This window comes from Nylanderia fulva, unplaced genomic scaffold (genome assembly GCF_048542155.1).
Source record: "Nylanderia fulva isolate GAGA-0341 unplaced genomic scaffold, ASM4854215v1 Scaffold4, whole genome shotgun sequence".
NCBI classification, from domain to species: Eukaryota; Metazoa; Arthropoda; class Insecta; order Hymenoptera; family Formicidae; genus Nylanderia; species Nylanderia fulva.
The window spans coordinates 741,820-764,553 of record NW_028190476.1 but is presented as its reverse complement, the minus strand read 5'-3'; the positions used below and the strand labels follow the sequence as shown (position 1 = coordinate 764,553).

At 29.3% G+C, this 22,734-nt stretch overlaps 1 protein-coding gene across 3 annotated transcripts in view; it reads right to left on the bottom strand.

Moving 5' to 3' along the window:
* Positions 1-22,734, bottom strand: part of Shal (potassium voltage-gated channel protein Shal) — a 109,144-nt gene that overhangs the window by 50,462 nt on the left and 35,948 nt on the right. For all 3 annotated transcript variants that reach the window (XM_085486074.1, XM_085486075.1, XM_085486073.1), the window contains exon 3: positions 3,032-3,217. In XM_085486074.1, the coding sequence (XP_085342200.1) occupies positions 3,032-3,217 (186 nt within the window). The remainder of the gene's footprint in view (positions 1-3,031; positions 3,218-22,734) is intronic.

The following is a 22,734-nucleotide window of genomic DNA, read 5'->3' as shown; positions in this document are numbered from 1 at the left end:
TAGTTATATAATGACGGCCTCTTTCTTTTTCAAAACTGTATATCATGCTAAATACAAACATTTTATCTTGCATGTCAGTAAATTAAATCTTCATGATTACTTTTAATCATCAACGTAATTGAATATACAAATAATTGTTTGACTATATATTGTAAAAATAATATTTTTTATTTATTCATGTTTCCAATAATTCGATAAAACTAACATAATAATAAAGTGTTCTTTTTTTCCTTTACTTTTTTCTTTTAATCCATTTTATAATAAAATAAATGCAAGTTAATTTATCGTTTCTTTTATTCAAAATATAAAGTACCTGATAATGTTACGCAAATAATACGACCATATGTAACCAAAATTGCCCCTTTATCTAATGTATAAGATACAAGCCAAATTCCCAAAGGAACAAAAGCAACCTAAAAGCATATTAGTATTATCTACAGATATATAGCACTTTGCTTGCAATATATAGCATTTTACTGGCGATATACAAAGCAAATATACAAGCTAGTACGATTATTTTAACTTGGTTCATGAAAGATGAACAATCAAGTAACTGAGCAGTCCTTTCCCTTTCTTATTAGTTCTATTATCTTGATTACGATTAAACGTATTTATTACGAGATTGTAATATTAAATTACGCCTATTTTATTTATAATAATTTTTATTTAATGTTAATTTAATCTTTCTCAAAAATTACTTTTGTTATCAATAAAATGATTGATAAATGTAAAGTTAATGTATCTATTAATAGTCGAAAAAGAAATAGAAATTATATAAAAAATGCCTAGTACTAATAATATATTATGTACAAGTTATTTTATATAAAACTGATTAAGAGAAAAAAAAGTAAAAAAAAACACTTTCTTATGTTAGTTTTATGAAATTATTGGAAATATTGATAAATAAAAAATATGATTTTTACAATATATTTAATCAAACAGTTTTTGTAAATTCAATTACGTTGATGATTAAAAGTAAATGTGAATATTTAGCTATTGACATGCAAGAGAGGAAACACAAGCTATAATAGATAATGTAAATATAAATTGTGCGAAAATAATAAATGAGAAATAATAACAGAAATTATCAAATAATTAATATATATATTTTCTGTCAAAATAATCAATATGATCAAGATATATATATATATATATATATATATATATAAATATTTAATTAATTCTTGTCATTATTCTTATTCATTATTCTCGCACATTTATATCTGCATTATCTAAAAGCTTGTGTTTCCTCTCTTAAAATATCAAACTATATCGACTTTGGCGGATCAACCTACACTTAACTTCTGTAGGTTGTGACCGATATCATCTTGTATATTCTGTACACATATCCAAAAGCTCTTGTCCTCTCTCTGGCGTAATAAACTAATTTCTTCCCACGTGGGAATTATAGTCTGCCATTACACTATCGTATAAATCGCATGTGTAGCACGTGTTTTATAATCTCTGCGGTATACACATCGTATGTGCACGTCACGTTTGATTGAATAAAACCTATAATATGCATATCTATGCACATAAATATATTCAACATAAACAAGATGCATTGAAAAGTTGTGCACTTGTTTGCACCTATAAATTATTTAAAAAAAAAATAAATTTTATTAAAAAATGTATTTATATTTTATATTAAGCTTATTTGCTTAACTTCTAACTTCTTTTTTTTATTTTATTATATGCATATAACTGTGTAAGAGAAAACATAGAAAAATATAACATATTAAATATTTGTGAATTTTGTGACATATAAAATTATATTATTATTCTTGTGAATTATATTTATAATTTTAATTTGTATATTATGTATGTCTCTAATGCTATAAACATGAATTATATTAAAACTGTCATTTTTATATTTGTTTTTAAAAAATCGAAATAACATAACATGACTCAAATAATACTTACTATTTCGTATTCTTCTATCTTTTTCTCTAATAACATATGTATATGTATTTCTCATTTTTTTTATTGTATTATCTTGATCATCTCTATATTTTTACGTTACGCGAAAGTCCGAGACTTTTGTGTAACTATCATATGCGATCTCATAATAGTACGTTTCTGTAGCAGCAATTTTGTAAATGAGGATTGGTTCACGAATATTCACGCTCGATAGCGACTACATCCCGTACGCGGCAACTCTAGTTCGCACAATCAACCACCCTCTCTCGTCGAGCTAAAATTAGACGGTGCACAGGGCGTAGGTTTATTCAAATTACTCGCGCGTAGTATTCGTGAAATAGTCTGCCGGATTTTCGAGACGAGGTAACCATTGAATTCCTGGCGCGAGAAGCGGAAGCGTCGACAGATGCATTCGCGACGATGCAGTTGCTTTGTCGCTTCGCGTCGCGTCTGTAGGATTAATGACGAACGCTCAAGATAGTCTACGTTTTTGTGCGAGTTTGTCTACGGTGAAAGAACACCGTTTTCATGAATAATTAATTATCATTTCGTTGATTAATTTATCTTTGTCGCTCGAGGTTTTTAGAGAAACTTTAAAAATCCTTAAATAATGATATTAAAATTTTCCTGAGATGAAAATTTTTCTTAATTTTATTAAATGCCATTTTTCTTTTTATAGTATTAGAAAATATTGATTAATTATTATCAACTATTATTATATAAATTGTCAGTATTATTTTTTCTTAATTATGATTTTTTAATTCATTATAATCCTCAAAAAATGATATTATATTGCAAATAGAACACGCAGTATTTGTATAATTGTCAAAATAACGTATATAACTTTCTATAAAAAAATGTTCTTTATCAAGAGATCGAAATTTCACTTTTTCATATGGCGTAATTTATGAAGAAAGACTATGATCCAACATTTCATCATTAAAGCTTTATTAAAGACAAAGTAAATTCTCTTTGTAAGAAAGTTAATTTATCGATAGGGATTTGAAGGGCTTTAGAATGAACCGGAGGGTAGGAATTTAGGGAACTTTATAGAATTCCCACACGAAAACGCGACATGCAACTGTTAGTAGACAAAGATGTAAGTACTTACCGTGGTCTTCTCCAAACAACGAAGTAGGTGATGATGCTGCAGCTCAAAGATATCCTCCTTACAGTATTCCTCCAGCTGCAGCCCGCTCTCCTGAGCGGCCAAACGCGCCTCCGCTGCCTTCTTTTTGCTTACGAAGGCGGCGCCGCTCGACGCCTTCGCGATTCTAATGCGCGCCAATCTGGCTTTCTGCAACAGGAGAAAAACAAAAATTCGTCTTATTTATCTGTTTTTAACTCCTTTTATCTTATAGTCTTAACGCAAAATTAAAGACAAAAAATTAATTAACTATTTATCACAATACTTATATGATAATTAATAACTGCAATTAATATATAATGCAATTCTAAGATAAATCTGATAAATATCAAAAACCACTTATAGTTCGAGATTTTGAGATTTAAAAGTTTTCTTTCTTTCTATTCTGGTCCTTCTAGTAACCTATTTAAAAAATTTAATTTGTCGAGCTAGCATAACAAGAACATGTCCATGTTTCATTATTTTAATAGAATCAAGTTTTTAAGTAATTAATTAATTACTTTTTATTTTATATATATATGTATATATATGTGCGTGTGTTTCCTTACAGACTCTGACATATTATGTAATTACTTCGATGCTCGCTTCAAAATGTATGATTTTAATCGTGAAAGTATACGCGAATGAATAAAACTCGTCGCATCAGAGATAAGTATTAGTATTATTTCAGGATTAAGTACGCGCAGCTTTCACCGCGGATAAATTCCCGCTAAGGCCGAATAAACTTTTATCTTGGCGACGTGACACACGGCGCCTAGACTTCATCGTGCCTCTTTAAATCCCCATTTTACGCCGCGTGGGGAAGCTTTCAGTTGACAAATGACCGAATTTTTCCGTCGCAAATATTTTACGTAAATTCTTACCGGCGAAAAAGACTCTTCTTAAAAAGATTTGCTTTCACCGGAAAGCAATATCTTCCCTTTCGGGAATTTTGTCTTCCCTGAAGCACAAAACTTTTCAGCTTGCATTTCATAATTTATGAAAAGATAAGTATAATACGAAAATTTTGTAGATATATAAATTAAAGTATTTTTAATAAGTACACATTATTATTTTTTATAATATGTGTATGTGCTTATATTTTAATATTTAATTTTTTTAATCGCACAATGTCTCTCATATCTTTAGAAAGATATTTTTATAAAAAAAGACGATAATTATTATAACATTATAACTATGAAGTAGCTAGACGCTCTATCATTAAAATTCTGAGGATCAATTTCGTTCGTTAAATGAAAGTAACTAATAGTATTGTTATTAATTAATTTTAGAAGTAATAAATAATAAGTTAAGTTGTAAATTGCTCAGCAGTTGCTTCGCTTGTTGGTTCTCCACCGAATTAATATTTCATTAAAATGGAAATTAATTCATTGCGTAAGTCAAATAATTATTATTATTATATAATTGCTAATTCTCATAATAATACAAAATGATCGCGTTTGGTCTAATATTTGTCATGTGTCAAAAAGAATACTAAGACATATGGAACCATTCACACTTGTCTACTCGAATTGTTGCCGAATGACAAGACTACGAAGCCAGAAGATTGCGACGGTCCAATGTCAACAACGCGCTTATGTTGACATTTCGCGCTTACATTTTCAAGTTTTACGTATAATTGTTATTTGTACAAGAAGACTCGACTAGAGATATAATAGCGCTAGACATGTCGTCTCATCTCTCGAAATATAATCGTGACAAATACTAGGACAAACGCAATTATTTTATACGATTATTAGAATTATTGTATGTATATTAGTAACGATTGGGCAACCATTATGTATTTATTGATTCATACAATTATTGCATCTTTACGAAACATTATTACGCAGTATCTCATGAAATACAGGATAAATTAAATTCCAAATATCATTATGGCGCATTTAATTAATTAGTACAATCGTTAATTTAATACATTTATATATGTACTTAATAATATCGCATATGCATTTTAATACTCTTAATTTTAAATGTATTTAAATATCAATGACTTATTGAACCGCGTATTTTACGCGATTTATTTAATCAAGATCTATCGCGTGCGAGTAATTAATGACCACGTATTCATAGCACACATTCTGCAGACATGTATCTTTATCTTGAATTCATTTATTTCTACTTACATTATTACACGATTTATAATTATCTTGAAATGAAAGCGTACACTATTTGTTAAAATTAGAAGTAGCATTGTCATAGAGAGTGATTGCGGGTTTTGGTCGTGCAATTTTGGAGAGTTGAACAAATATAGGTCGTAGCTTTATATATATAGTTTTTGCATAGTTTTCTCTCATTACAATATAATAAAGTTTCGTATGATTAACAGGAGTGTCGTACAATATCGCGCGATTGTTTAACGTAGTGAGCGCGCGTGAGATCATAATTAATCATATTTTCATGAGTGAATACCATGAAATACAACAAAGAAAGAACAAGATAGAAACAGGAAGCTCAGAGAGCAACATCTGCGAAGTATTCCAATTGTAAAAAGTAAGCACTTTATAAGTTATCGTACTTATTTATTGTATGTAAAATTAATTGTTTCTTTATCTTTGCGACAGTGAATTTTTTTTCAACTATCGTGTAATATAACACATGTATACAAAATTATATTTCAGATTTTATTTTAAAATATTTAAATTACCTATAATCAAATATTTGTCTTAACATTTTTATATAGATACATGTGATAAAATATTTTATCACAAACATATGTATATTATGTTTAAGATTTATAATTATTTATACGGAAATGAAATGTTTATCACATACGCTTTAAACATTTATAGCTAAAAACATTTTTTTAATAATTATGCAATCTATTTGATTAGATATTTATAAAAAATAAATAAAAAAATTGATTATATAAATACTAATTAATTTTTTTATGTGTACGTATATTTTTCATGTGTGTACACATTTATATAAGTTGGATTTAGTTTAGTATTATTTTACAGATCAACATTGTATACTACAATTCCGTTGTTGCGCATCGTACCGGTGAAGGCTATTTTTTTACGTCATTTGTTATAGTCTACGAAAAAAAAATAATAAATATATATGTACTTATACACACACACACACACACACCCACACACATATATATATATATATTTATATGTATATAGATAGATAGATAGATTCACATTCATTTACTTTTTTAGATACAATACATTGCGAGTCATGAAAACAGAACGCAAAATAAAAGCTTACAGATCTCGTAAATTTTAAGTTATAGCGAGTAATATTACTAGCAGTTGAAATACTTCGAATAATTTATTTATAATCCCGGACAAACGAGAAACTATAAATAAACATATCTCTTTTCGCCCTGTATTTTTCTAAGCGTCTTTATAAATAAACGACCTTATGCAACCTTATTGACGCTGCATATAACTACATAATTAATTTTTCTTTTTTCTTACGGTTGACCTGCAACAATCATAGCGCTATTTTATGCAGGAAGAAATCTGCGCGCAACCAGTGAACGCAAATAATTTTCTTAACCAGTGTTGTTTAATTCTTATATGATTTTTTCTTAATACTTGAAAATTATAAGAAAGCATCATCATCGTTGCCAAATGCCACTTTTTTCACAAACTGAATCTCTCTTGTAATATCTGTTAAAAAAATAGTCTTAAAATTATTAAAAAAGTTTACTGTAAAAATATTTTAATATGTAAATTTTTTTATATCAAAAATTTTAAATAAAGATTTTTTTTATCTTTTTTCTTTTAATATTTTAACATTTTATTTTAAATATCTGTGTAACAATAACTTAAATCCTATATTATAATAAAATGTTTCTAAAAATTTTAATTAAATTATTTTAAAAAGTTTAGATAATTATTTTTGCCGAAAAAATTTTGTTACATGTTTGCACTTCTTAATTCATAAACAATTCACAAATTCTAAATTTTTAATAATAATGTATGTTAACAATTAGAATTCTGCTATTTATTCTTTTAATAACAAAAATTATTATATTATTAATTAGCTTTTTAATTCTTTAAATTCTAAAAAAGAAAGTATAGAGAATTTTTCTCTGGAGAACTTTGTATGTATAATTAACTCTCACAGATATTTATACAGATACTGGATGCATTCAGTCCCTCTTGTGCCAAATATTTTTTATAATTAGCGTATAATATAAAATCGTTTTTTTTTTTTTTTTTTTTAAGAAACAATGAAAAATGTATAAATATAGTTGAATTAAAATTCTCAACTTGGAAATTTATTATGTAGAACATAGAAATAAAGTTCTGTTATGAATACGAATGAATCTACTACTGTGCAATAAATTGTTAGGCGATCGTTTACAGATATAACCATAATATTAAAAATAAATAAATAAATAAACTTTTTTTTTCAAGAAGAAGTTAATAACAGTCTAAATTAAAACATAAATTAACATTAATTGACATAAATTGAACATTAAACATACTTTCAAACATAATATCACCAGAGCTTTGATATAATAGAATAATATTGGTATTTCTGTGATTTTATGCGATATTACACTGTGAATAAATTTTCGAGAGACTCTTTTCCGGCCGCAAACGAGGATTAACAGCGTCCGAGTGGTAGCATATCGATCGTGCTAATTCTGTAACTTTCGCAACTTGTACTATGCAATTGCGGAAATTGCGACAGACAATAGGCGATAATTCAGTGTCCACGTCTCGAATTATCTTATGTAATCGTCATGAAAATATAAAGAATTAAAATGTATTATATTTGTTCTCTTGCGAGATTTTCCGAACGCTAATATACATATACATATTTTTGTGAACGATATCGATATTTCCCGTTAATCGGCTGATTAGAGATTAAAAGGGCTCAGTGTGTTTCCATCGGTTCTATTTTTGTTAAAAAAGGGGTAAAAGCACGTGTTGCAGCAACTGGAGGGTCAGAAGATTTTAATCGATAAAAGTATGGATATGAGAAGTTAAGCCTTTTTTCTTGCAAAGAAATTTGTTTTTTCCGATCTTTAGATTATTTTTATAAATGCATATGTTGTGTTTTATGTATAAAGTTAATAACACACGTGTAATTTTAAAACATACTTTTTTAACTAAAATGTCATACATAATTAAATAAAATATGTGCAATATTTTAATAGTACAACACATAATTTTGCATTTGCATTTATATGCATGACACTTTGTGTTTGCACTTGACTTTATCAACGTCACATTAATTAATAAACGTTGATGAAAATATTAGCATTAGAGATTGTGTGTTATTTGCTATTTTTAAAATATCTTGGTCAATAGAACACAAATATCGTCATCGTATTTAAAATTAACATTAGAATGATGAATTTCAAACTATACGTATTTTCAGACTGAATTTAGAAGATTGACATTCCTATCTCTTATTTAATTCAAATATCTAAAGATCAGAATTTCAGACTAACAAATTTTCCGGTAAATAAACTCGTGATTGAGTTACATACATAATAAATGAAATTCCATTGCCTACACTCTAAGAAAATTTCAAGCAGCTAAATCCACACTGAGATTGTGAAACTCTTGGCTTATCGCAAATTTGCGATAAGAGTGCCAAGGGTGCAAGCAAAGTTGCAAACAAGGTCGCTTCATGGAACAGAAGCCCGGTTGCCGATTTACGTTTGCCTCGGTATATTTTCGCGCGGTGCAATTCTGGCCAGAAGTGCCATGATTTTTCGCGACGTACATTCGCTCGGCATCCGCGGATGTTTACGCCGTTACAGATCGAGGCATCTGCGAAGCATCAGTATGCCATACTCGAATGTACCAATTGCAGCTGAATCGTTACGCTTTACTGTCACGACAGCGATCGTCGGAGACCGCGATCCGATAATCGTCATCAGCTGTGACCGAACGTGACTTTATGAAGGTACGTCGTAAAACGAGCGAAATCAAGTTTTCTAGATGCATAATACGACGAAACGCATAGCAATGTTATTTTATGTATAATAAACCGCGACGTCATGAAATGTCTGAAATTTATTTAACACGTTTACCGTTCCGATACTTTTGGCTCTCGTTAGCAATTGATTAATAGCAAATGCCTTAAGTAAAGTTTTAGTAAATATAACATTATGTATATATATATATATATATATATATATAATAAAATTTATCTTTAATCACAAATATTTTTACTTTTTTCATGAGCAGTTAAAATAAATCATATTTAAAGTAAGGAAATTAATTTGGATTAATTGATGTTATTCATTTTCACGATGTACCCAAATTTAGACCAAATATAAATTGCAATTGCTAATATAAATGGCGAAATGCTACACTGGCTTAACAAATAATACATATTGACATACGCGTTGTGTCGAATATATTATATTTCGAATGGTACGCTTGACAGACTTCGTATAACAAATCATCCGTTTAATAATGACCATTTCCCAATTTGCATGTAAACTTGCTGCAGTTCTTGCTTATAGAGTTCTAGATTACACGACAACATATGTGTCGATATATATTACAAGGTTATATTCGCTGTCGTGCATTAATTAAGTAATTAATATATCAGTACACGTTAACAACATGTTTTGATTTCAAAATATCACGTATCGATTTTATTATAAAAGATAAAATTTATTTTACCATACATATGTATGATCTTATATATACATATACATATAAGTTCATTAAATGCATATCTGATATTACATGGAATAAAATATATATATATAAGAAGAAAAACGCGCGCAATAGAAAAAATATGCTGTTACAAGCATTATTGTTTTTGATCAAATTAGAAAAAAAAATTTCTTGAAGTAAAAGAAGAATTGATTGATAAAAAGGAGATTGAGCAAAGATAGATTCTAGAGCATCTAATGTAAAACGGTAAATACCTATTAAGACCTACGAAAGATATTTGTGCGATATAGAGTCGCTTAATTTCCTTATCGTTGTTACATTGTAAACGTGTCTTTTCGAAGAAGCTTTTACATTTCGGGACCTCGAAAGAAAACAAAATATATATGTATAAGAAGAAAAACGCGCGCAATAGAAAAAATATGCTATTACAAGCATTATTGTTTTTGATCAAATTAGAAAAAAAAATTTCTTGAAGTAAAAGAAGAATTAATTGATAAAAGGGAGATTCTAGAGCATCTAATGTAAAACGGTAAATACCTATTAAGACCTACGAAAGATATTTGTGCGATATAGAGTCGCTTAATTTCCTTATCGTTGTTACATTGTAAACGTGTCTTTCCGAAGAAGCTTTTACATTTCGGGACCTCGAAAGGAAACAATATATATATATGTATAAGAAGAAAAAATATGCTGTCACAAGCATTATTGTTTTTGATCAAATTAGAAAAAAAATTCTTGAAGTAAAAGAAGAATTGATTGATAAAAGGGAGATTGAGCAAAGATAGATTCTAGAGCATCTAATGTAAAACGGTAAATACCTATTAAGACCTACGAAAGATATTTGTGTGATATAGAGTCGCTTAATTTCCTTATCGTTGTTACATTGTAAACGTGTCTTTTCGAAGAAGCTTTTACATTTCGGGACCTCGAAAGGAAACAAAATATATATGTATAAGAAGAAAAACGCGCGCAATAGAAAAAATATGCTATCACAAGCATTATTGTTTTTGATCAAATTAGAAAAAAAAATTTCTTGAAGTAAAAGAAGAATTGATTGATAAAAGGGAGATTGAGCAAAGATCTACGAAAGATATTTGTGCGATATAGAGTCGCTTAATTTCCTTATCGTTGTTACATTGTAAACGTGTCTTTCCGAAGAAGCTTTTACATTTCGGGACCTCGAAAGGAAACAAAATATATATGTATAAGAAGAAAAACGCGCGCAATAGAAAAAATATGCTATCACAAGCATTATTGTTTTTGATCAAATTAGAAAAAAAAATTTCTTGAAGTAAAAGAAGAATTGATTGATAAAAGGGAGATTCTAGAGCATCTAATGTAAAACGGTAAATACCTATTAAGACCTACGAAAGATATTTGTGCGATATAGAGTCGCTTAATTTCCTTATCGTTGTTACATTGTAAACGTGTCTTTCCGAAGAAGCTTTTACATTTCGGGACCTCGAAAGGGTTATCAGCGTCTGGCAGCGCGTCGCCGCCGGAAGTTACATAGATTCGTGAATGCATTCAACCCGCCGCGCCGGCACGGTATCGCTTGTGAAACGAGAGAAAGTAGAAGTTTGGCTGAAACGTATCTACAGCTTGCAGCGGTTTCACAGCTCAAAACGGACACAATCGAATATTCGAATAGGTAGTCGCTAAATAGACGCGTGCGTAGAAAACAAAAGCGACGAGAACAATATTATACACTCGCCCGACTACAGACACAGCGATTAAAAAATGCATAACGATCCCCTGTGCAATTACCAGAAAAAACTGTGTCGCCGGAAACTGTGACAACGAATGCCAGTTCCAAGCAGTCGACCAATTAATTTCTCCAAACTCGGATTTCTAATTTAAAACTGCAAGAAAACAAATCGGTAAACAAATTACGTTAAGCGAATGTCGAAAAAGCTGCTGCGGAATTTGCGTATTGCGATAACGTGAGCTGAAAATAAGCGTATCGTCCGAAGAGAATAAAGTCGAATATGCAATTTTGGAAGAAGATCGTTCGAAACGTTTATATAAACGTCAGATACACTTCGCTCTTAGAACAATTTTGTTTCGCGAAATTCGCAACACTCATTGACGCCCGTCGAAAACCTTTCTACCAATAAAATCAGAGTTCTTCACTGCCTCTCCCTTCTTTCGCATAAAAAATACAATTCTGACGACCACTTTTATTCTCAAGAAAATCTGAAAAAGTAGGTCTTGCATAACAAATCGTGAGCTTTCTTGAAAAAAATTCGAAAGCTTCGGGCCGACCAACCTCTTGTCCGTGACCCGCGTTATTTCACGGCATTCGCCTAATTAACTTAGACGGATAAGCGGCGGGCGAAAGCTCGCGATCATTACCAATCGCGTTATACTCTTTTCCCTTATCGTTGACTCGCAGCTCAAATTAATTGCTGAATATCACGCAAAGATCATCGCGTGTATCCGTAATATGTTCACGTTAGCTTCCATTACTTAACTGAATTCGGAAGTTCTGGTCAAGGAGCCGATAACCGATAGTGCTATACAAACTAGTGTTCAATTCGTAAAATTGTTTCATTAGTTGTTTATGAGTATAACTGATTAAAATATGCTACTTTATATTATTTTAATTGGAAATTTTTTAAAAATGTTTAAGTGCTATGTCACATATTCACGCACTCATTTTTTGCTTGGACTTTCAGTTCTATTGAGATTCCAACAGAATTGAGTCTCATACAATTTTCTCACGATATCGTGCGCAAAGAATTCTTATATTTCTTAAAAATATTGTCTTGTTCGCAGAGAAAAATATCTATCGGCAGAAAATAAAAATAGTAAGACCAATTTAGCATTGTCTTGGAAAATATCGAGCACTGCTGTAATATTTGCAGAATTGTGCCATTGGCAAAAGTTGGATATTTCGCTGATACAATCTAGAAATTTTAAAAAATCTACATTTCACAAATAACAGTCGCATTTGGGATTGCTAGTATTGTTGAAACTCGATTGGAAACATTCGACAAAGATGTTTTTGCGCGAAAGCGCATATATGCCAATTACGTGTTCTTAATTAACATCACTTCATTACATGTTATTAATTAACACTGCACATTACTTCAACTTTGTCATTATACATTGCTTGCTACATAATTTTTCAATTAATCCATCCTTACTATATAATCTCGAGTCATCATATTAATAATATATATAAATAATCATAAAAAATTGCGATAAATTGAATGGAATATATATACAAATAAAGAATATTGTAAATTTTTATATTAAATTATGATATTAAAATGTATAGTAATGTTAAAAAGTGTGAGAAAAGTATATTAAAAATTTACGTGTTTTTAAAATTTTTAAACACATAGATAAATTTTACTTACCATGATCTATTAAAGTTTATTCTTTCGGGGATCAAAGCTCTATTTAGTAAAAATTCCCGCACGATGCATCGAAAAATTAAGGTCAGTTATTTACATCGCGCACATCCATTAGCCGACCCGACGTTATTGCTGATTACTATTTTCGTTAATATCCGCAATAGTGCATTCTAATTCCTGCCTACGTACGCAGCATTCGCAATTAATTAAAGTCACGACAAACGGAAGTGTCGCGATAATTCACATCGCCGGCTAAAACCGTCGCCCTCAATTTCTTGTCGAGCTTTTCGTTTCGAATGGCTTATAATAACCCGCTTGGCGAATAGCTAATCGGTGCATTTGCATTATTGGACGTGTCGAGAAGTATTGCATAAGGAGACGCTTTTTAGCTGTTCTTCAACGAGATATACATATACTTTGAAATAGCATTGTTCGCTTGATTGCTATCTAATAATACATAAAAATAGCAGAGCAAGCTTATTCTTATTTCCATTTTTGTTCTATTTTTTTATGTTTTGTTGTAGCGTTTTATATGAATCTTTATAACTTTCTGATCATAAAAATAAATATATGATTATTAAGTATTTTAATAAGTATTTTTATATTTTTTCTTTTAACAAAACCGTAATCTAATTTATCAAATTAATACAAAGTAATAATATATATATATAAAATAGAATTTCAGAGCAAAGTATTAGCAAATACATTTTGCAATTCATTACGAAAGTCATATGTTTGTCGCAAGATATTTTGATAATTTTATAATAACGTGTGCAATTTGTAAATTAAAATTATAATTGTAATAAATTTAATTTAATACACATACATATATGTATCATAATATTAAATTTATTCGTACACATTTATATTTATTTTGCTGCCATTTCTCGATATTTGTATCATGGCATCACAAGCTCCAATATGTCAATACGAAAATTGCATAAAGATTTTATCTACGTAAGCAATTAAATAATTGCATGCTATATTTTGTTACGAGAATCGATCATAATTGTCGCGCGTAGATAATATATAAAATCAAATTAGCGAATAAGTAAAAAATCTGAATTTTTGTTTAATATTAAAAATTATATGTAAGTTTTATTAAGCATAAATTTTATATTAAATAAAATATTTGAAAAGGATTATGAATTTTAACATTAATGATAAACTGGCAATTGACATATAATATGTACACATAATTTCAATGTCAATTAGAGTATTTATTACGTCTCAAATATCATTATTTTCTTCATTTTTAATTATGTTGCACAATGTTGTTTAAAAAATTTTTTTAATTTTAAAAGTTTTTTTATAAAAGGTAAATGAACAATTAGAAAAACAAATTTAATAAATAAAATTTTGTCAAAAATAAATAAAAACTAGAAATTCTACCAAATTAAATCTAATATTATAATATAATAAGTAATTCCAATATTTTCAAAAAATAATTTAATTATGTCAAAAGTTAAATAAAAATAAGAAAAATGCCAAAATATAACTTTCAGGACAGTTCCCGTTTTACTAAATATATAAATAATCTGAAGACACTAATACTCTCTTTTAGAATGTCTGCGGTCTTTTTAACCATAAAATAGAAAGCGGATGTTACACAAAAGTAATTTGCGGAAGAGTTAACCTTATTATGTTAGAGGAAGCATATATTCGTGCACGTCGTATATTCGCGATTGCTGAAAGGTTAAAGAATAGGGAGCCGATTTTATTCAAAGATTAATGTGTATTACATTTTTAAAGCACGTAAAAACAGTGAACTAACGCGTAGGCGTGTTAACGCGAACTGCTCTTATAAATCATGCGCTTAAGAATGTACTTTCGTACATTATTTTTATCTGCAATAAGTAAATAAAATTTAAAAAATGTGATTTTTAATGAAATTTATATATTGTCTTATGTTATAATATATTCCATGTTTGAATACACTTAAATAGGCAAAAGTGAAATATAAACGATTATATTTACAAAATTAACTTTTGTTTATCACACGAAAATTACAATAATTATTTCACGATTACCTTGCTTCTTTATGTATAATCTGCCGCGATTTTGTCTGCCTGCAATATTGTTTTTGCAAAAACGAACATGCTACGGCATCGTCGTCACTATATTCTTAGCATATCCTTCCTACTGTTATTCGCAAAAAAATATAATATCGAATTTTCTAAGGACGCATAAAGTTCATTAATGTCTACAGCCCTGGCCAAATGTGCTTTTAATAAAACGCAATTAATTCAGACTAATCAACGCTCGCAAATTAAAATGGATGATGATTTATTGATAACATGAAGAAGCAAGGAAATATAAGCAATCTAATATTTAATCTTTATTTAATTGAATGCAACCGTCACTGAAAAAAAAAAAAGATTTTTTAAAAAATGAAAGAAATTCTTAATGCACATTTTGGAAGAATAAATCTAAATTCTGATCTATGATTTCCCTATATAATAACGTTTAATTTCGATGTTAATACTATTTCAATAAACCCAGAGTTTTAATTTGTTGATAGCGAAAGTTTAAAGAGTTAAGCAAATATTTGACTTTAATCTCGATGCTTTCGTTAATAAAGATTTAAAAAATTCTCTCTCATCTTGATCAAGAAATTTAAAAGAAACAAAAAACCTAGAGCTTCATTTTCTTTTATGATCGAACGAAGCAATCTTAATTAACACCTACGCGATCGAACTGTTCAAGTTTGTTTGTTGCGTTAAGAATAACCGCGACCGCGCTGTTTGCTGCTGCTGCAGCCACGCTCGGTTGTTTATTTAGTGAAAAAGAAGCGGCGCAATAAACTTCGACAGCCAGCCATTGACGTCAATGATTTAATCGCACATCGCGAATGAATCAGAAGAATCGTCGATCGACTGAAAATCTTTCTCTTTGCCGAAAATAAGAGGCACAAAAATGTATTCTGCGAAAGCTCATGCGATTGAAATGTAAACGATTATTTTTAGTTATTGTTTCCTACTACGATCGACTCCAGAACAAATCGTGAAATAAATTTGTGGAATTGTCGAGAGATACTCTCGTAAATTTGAATATATATGTGTGTGTGGTATATATACAATATTCTAAGAATAAAAATTTGAAATTTAAATGCATTTTAACAAAAATTATTTAACATATTTAAATTTTTTTATAATTTAAGTAAATTATATTCTATACATTTTCTTATTAAAATCGTACATGTTATATAATTGACGTTATTTATAACTGCAAAATTATTACGAAATTAAAGATAGAAAACATTATTTTTAGACAAATATTTTCTAATGAAATTTAAGCTAGTTAAATAAATTGATTACACAATAAAGTTTACTTGAGAATTTCAGGTTTAGATCTTAATCCGTTTCATCTGTTAGAGCTCCAAACTTTGTCGAATAATATTACCACAAACATCGAGATGATAAGTGTATTTGAGAAAGATTTCGAACATATAAAGATATTAAGTTTGAAATGTGACAAAATTAACCTCTGATCAATAAATCTATTTTGATAAAATTTAATAAAATTGTAGAGCAAGAATAAATAACTTTAATATTTTTCTTGATATGTCAGAGTTTAAATATTAAAAACCCTCACTCTATAATGTATATTCTAATCTAGGTAATACATCGAAAACGAAAAAAATATTCACGAAAACGTAACGCTTACATACAAACAATAAAAAAGTTAAAAGTTAGTTCTCTTATCTGTGATATAGTTTTCCACGATTTATTCACAATTCTTTCTAGTTCTTCTAGTTATCATTAAATCGTAGCCTAAAAAAATTAATGCGTTGCCGCTAATGATTCTCGCTTTGCCGACTCCACTTCAAGATTTTTGTGGGCATCCTTCACCTTTCTCGTCTATTCCTGGAACGAACCCTTAGCACGCTCTACATGTTCTCGTTTTCCTTCCGCGGCCTCTTTTAGCTATGCGTCTGCCCTCTGAGGGGGCAAGAGGAAAAGGGACAGCGAGTTGGTGGTCGTTTTGAAGGAAAAAATCTAATGAGGGATAATAGAGAAACTCGCACCTCTATCTACAAACGTCGCTTAGAAACAAACGATTAACTTGGGCACAGTCAAATTGCAGGAGAGATAATAAGAAAAGTTTAAGTACTAAAGATGTAAATATAATTGAAACAAAAAATGATGTAACTGCGACAATATATTGGTTCAATTAAACATAAAAAAATTAGAATGTTATATAATTATAAGATTAGAGAAAAATTTTAAATGTTGTAAAAAGATAGATAAATAGACAGACAGATATATAGAAAGAAGGATAAATAACAAAAATATTGTATTAAAAAAATCTCTCAATTTGAAATTAATTAAATTAACAATAAGAGAGTTCATGTGAAAAACAAAGATAAAGATTTATTGGTCGGATGTTAGTTAAATGTATTTCGCAAAGTAAACCTGACTAAATTTTTACGATTTCGCCTTATGTTAAGATAATTTACAAAGTTTCCCCTATTAACGAGTAAGACTTATTGAAAATCGCGTATCTTAACAAAAGTTGAAATAGGCTTTGCGAATTTCCATCGTTTTTCTCTCAGGCACCAGCTGTCGGAATCAATCCTACATGTAAAGTTAGCTAGAGCTAAAGGTAAATGACTGTTTGAAAGTGTATTCATATAATTAAGCTGCTTTATTGCTTAGCAAGCTATTTGTAATGAAATAAACTTCAACTTTCAATGAGCCTGCTTAACTTCATTATAGCTTTATCTTTAAATCTTGGAATAATATAAAAAAATGTTTCTATTTATAAATACTTAAAATAATTTTAAGTATTTTTTGTAATCTTTAATCATGTTATTTTATTTAATTAAGAATATTTATCGAATACTTTAATTAATATATCTCTAATAACTATTAACGAATTTCATCCAGTTTATAAATAATATCAACAAATTTGCTCAATTTAACAATAAATTTAATAATTACGTTTGTGATCAGAAAAGTAATAATATTCATATTTTATTATTATGCTATCTTTGAAAACTTGAAGTGTATGATTACAAAGCACTTAATTAGCATGAATATATTCAATAAATTTATTGAAGTTTGATATTCCATAATCTACGATTATACAATTAAATAAATTTAATCAGCTGCTTATTATAATAAATACGACAAATTTATTAGTAATCAATGAGCTCAATAAATTTAATTTAAATAAACACAAAGACGTGACCAATTTGATATGAAATAAGACTTTGCATATAAAATAGTAAATTTGATAGGTCATCATATGCGTTACGAAACATTTTTACATTTATAAAATAAAAAACGAGCAGATTTCATATATATACAATATGTGAATATAACAAAATATGTTTGTAACAAATACTTGACAAATTAAATAAATTTTAAAAATTAGATAAATATTATAAAATTGTAGAAATTGCAACTATCTTTTAAAAAATCTGAAAAATCTACATTAAATTCTAAAGTATTCAATAAAATTAACTGTAAAGTTTTTTATAGCAAATAATCTGTACATTTTATTACTCCGGTAAAATTGAGTCTGCGTTATCGATGTTTCGTTTATGTGCGCTGTCATCGAGAGAGAGATTTGCTTAACTTCTCGCTCGAAAAAATCCCGGATATAAACGTAAAGCACTTACAAATGGATTTCACGTGTTGACTCATCGATTTTAATAAAAAGTTTTTTATGAATAGTTATTGTCAAATAAAATGCCTATGCAAAGTTAGTTGATGCACTTTTCAAAATATACAAAAAAATGTGTAATTTTTTATAAAAATATACATGTTCTATAAATACCACAAAACAATTTTAATCGTAACCGATGAATTCACGTGAAATATTCTCGTTAATCTCTCATAAAAATAAATTTCATGACTGAATGACTCATATATAAATTTAAAAAATACAAGTTTAAATTTTATATGTATAAAAAATTCAAATTTAAACATTATTTGATCAAGTTGGAAGTAAAGAAATGAGATCGTCTCCGTCTTGGCGCATCTAAAAATGATGCCGTTATTATCGTGCAATGTAGCATGTGCTGAATGGGCAAACACATCGCAAGAAGAATCGATGCTACGAACACTAACCGATGTTAAACGGAGATTCGTGTCGCTTGCGCGACGGTCAGGGCGGAAAATCGATCTAGAGCCCTGTTTGCCCGTTAACACCGGACGTGACATTAAATGCAGATGCAAAGTTCACAGTGGCGTTTACTGACAACGTAAAGTATATCGATGGCGGCCATGGCGGCTATAAATCATATAGGCATTACGATAGTCCATGTTCGATCGTCAGTGTAATATGCGGGGCGTGAATGACTTCATAGAAAGCTTACAACGGAGTAGAGGTCAAGAGAGCTTCTTTTCTTAGAAAGGCATTAAAGCGTTTATCACAATCTCACGATTAAGATCTAGTTGGAATATTCGTGTTTTATTAAACATTTTATTTTTTACAAAATTTAATATTCAAAATTGTATTGCATTTGATTTGCAAAATTCTCACTACTTTCATTTTTTCAGATTTTCGCACTGATTCCGTAGGTTTTCAGGTAAGTTTTGAATACGATTTAACGTATTAGCATTTGCTATCATCGGTTCGTTACCGCTATTTGATATGTAGTGAGAGTAATTGCGGAGGCTGAAAATCACAGCACATGGAATTCGTAATGAACAATTGTGAATTCAATGGCGATTCATGAAAATAAGCAGAATAGTGCCAAGGATTCGTTTAATAGTTAAACTTTCATCATTCCTGCGACCTTGCTAGTTCTTTTAATCTCTAAAGACAATTCAGGGATTGCAGGGTCTTAGATTTAATTAATCTTATGAGACTTACAGTTCGCATTTTTCACGGCAGTAAAATCTACAAAGATTTTTTGAAGAAAAAAATCTTTCAAAAAGGAGAAAATCTGTGTATCAAACTTTCTATACGAAGAAACTTAATTTCCAAAATATGCGATGTTTAAGATTGTACTATGACGTACGAGACGCATCGCGCAATGTTGAGTTCCAGAAAGCATCGCGAGAACTAACAATACAAAAGTTCGGACGTCGATAAGGTGCTAGAAAGAAACCTGACGAAAGATCCATCGCTGTCCGAGAGCGAGAATCAGAACAAACGTGTCCATGCATATGTAGATGCGGCTGCATCTGCAATGCAGATCTGCGCGGCATCAGCGAACCGACCTTCGCGAAGCCAAGCGATCCAAAACTTTGTAATTCTGCATAAAGCAATTCAAAAATTATAAAATTGAAATTGAAAGAAGAAAGGGCAAAAGAAAGGTAGAACTAATATTTGTAATAAATATTAATTAAAATAGAAATAATAATTCTGGATAGAATCTAAAAATGCAATCGAATTTTCTATGTTTAATTATAAATTTTTACTTATAAAGTATTATCCATTAGCTAATTTTGTTATTTTTAAACATACGTTTATGATTTTAAGAAATATAGATAAAAGTTTTTTACAAAATTTTTAAAGAGTCTTAATACAAATAAATTTCTGTAATATAAAGCAAAATATATTAAATTGTATATCAATGAAATAATAAATATTTAAAAAAGGTATAATAAATAATATGAAATAAAGTAATTATTTTTTCTTTTTGTTTTTATGTAAGTCTAATTGTGTCAACTCTTAATTTTCAGAGAAATTTCTTTTTTAAAAAATTACGCTCAACGGTATAATTTCGCAAGTCAGAATGAATTATGTCATCCAATTTATAACTGAGACATAAATTCTCTTCATTTGTAATATGGTGCATTTTCACGAAATCGAGCGTACAGAAAAGATTTAAAAGATCGCAACTGACTTCCTTTTTCAACTAGCCATGATACCATCTTTCTTCTCCGCAAGATCCAGACACGTCGACGATGTCTGCTTAAATCGTTCGAAGCGTATCGACGCGAGCAAAGTAGACGCATAAACTTACACGTGTGGAAATAAATCGTTCGTTCGTATACGCGAAAGAGATTTAAAAGATCACTTTCGCCTTTCAGAATAAATCCCACTCGCACATTCATCCCTGAGTTCTCGTAAAAATATCGCGCAAAAGATGATATTCTGCCTGAGAGAATACACAATAAAAGTAGTAGACGCGCAACGAAGATCAAGGGAGTGATCTTTTTCCTTCTCTCTTTATCTTTCGAAACAAAGCGAATTCGGCTGAAATTCTTTTTACGGCTCGATCGATACGCAGCCGAAATGTCGATGCTAAAAATGGTAATTGTGTCACGGGAGCGAAGTAAATGTTTGAGAATAACCGTCCCTATTTGCTCATGATACTATAAGACAGTTTTAGGATAAGAAAGCTCTGCTTTGCATGAAAAGAAGAAATTAAATTATTCAAATTACCATTTTTTATATAATGTGTACAATTTTTTTAATGTGATTTAATTGTGCAAAACATTTGATTATTTATCAAAATTTTAAATTTATAAAAAGATTATAGATTCATATTTTTATTTTACATAGGTATATATTTTCTATACATTATAATAATTATAATAATAAATTGTGTTAAACTTTAATAGAGGATGCATAATTTGATCTTTTTTATTCAATTTTCTATGAATGCAGAGCTTTTAAGGATAATCACGCAAAGTTAAAAGAATCTATCTTTTTTTGCAAACGGAGTAATTCGTTTATACTTTTTTCGCGATCAGTTTGTGAAATGTTGATGTTCAGTTAAATGGTCGTAACTGTGCTACGGGGACAAAGTTACAGACTGCACGTGGGTGAGAATAAATCGTCCGACTTGTGGGAATGATGACGCGAAACGAGCTAACGTGTCATCGACTGCGACCCGACTGGGACTGCCGCTTCCTCTCTATAATGGAAGAAATATCTTCGAAACGTCGATATTAGGGGATACGAAAATGGCGACGGGAGAGTTCCTCGCCTTTGAGAATGTTGGTCGCGAAATTTATATACTCAGTCTGCTGCTAGTCATCTTCGATATTGTTACATAAAGATAAATTATGATATATAAAATTTGCAACTCACATAAGTTGCAAATTTTATATATCATAATTTACTGACGGGAATAATAATTTACTTGCATTGCAAATGTATACCGCTTGATATTTATCACAAATACAGATTGCAGCATTTTGAATCTTATATGTGCATGGAAATATGTCAAAATGTTCTATATTAAATACCTATTTATTGTACGAAGGAAAAAAGAAAAGAGAAGTTGTGAGTCATATGGATCATCAATCTTATTACATGATCTTGATAAATTATATTCGATAGTTTTAAATTATAATTAAAACTTGAACAATGATAAAATATGTTACAGAGCAAAAAAGTAATATAAACATTTTTATTGAATAATCCAATAAATTTAATATTTAAAAATATCTTATATTATTTTACTATTTATACTATTTATACTGCAATTTGTATGAGAATAAACATCAGACAATTCTCCTTAATTCCGCTCTTGTTTTGGGACATAATAAGAAAAGCTCTGATGGTCAGCTACTTGTATGTGAACCTGGCACCAATTTTTAAGAACTTAATTTTTTAATACGGAAAATGATGGCATTTTGTTTGTAATTGTTTGTAGTAACAATAATTTCGTTTGTAGTTTTATTAATTAAAAAATTAAAAATAACCAGCACCTGACATTAAGATACCTCAATTCCGCTTGCGCAGTCTTTTTTAGAATCATTTGTATGTAGTTATGGTATTTGTAGTGTTG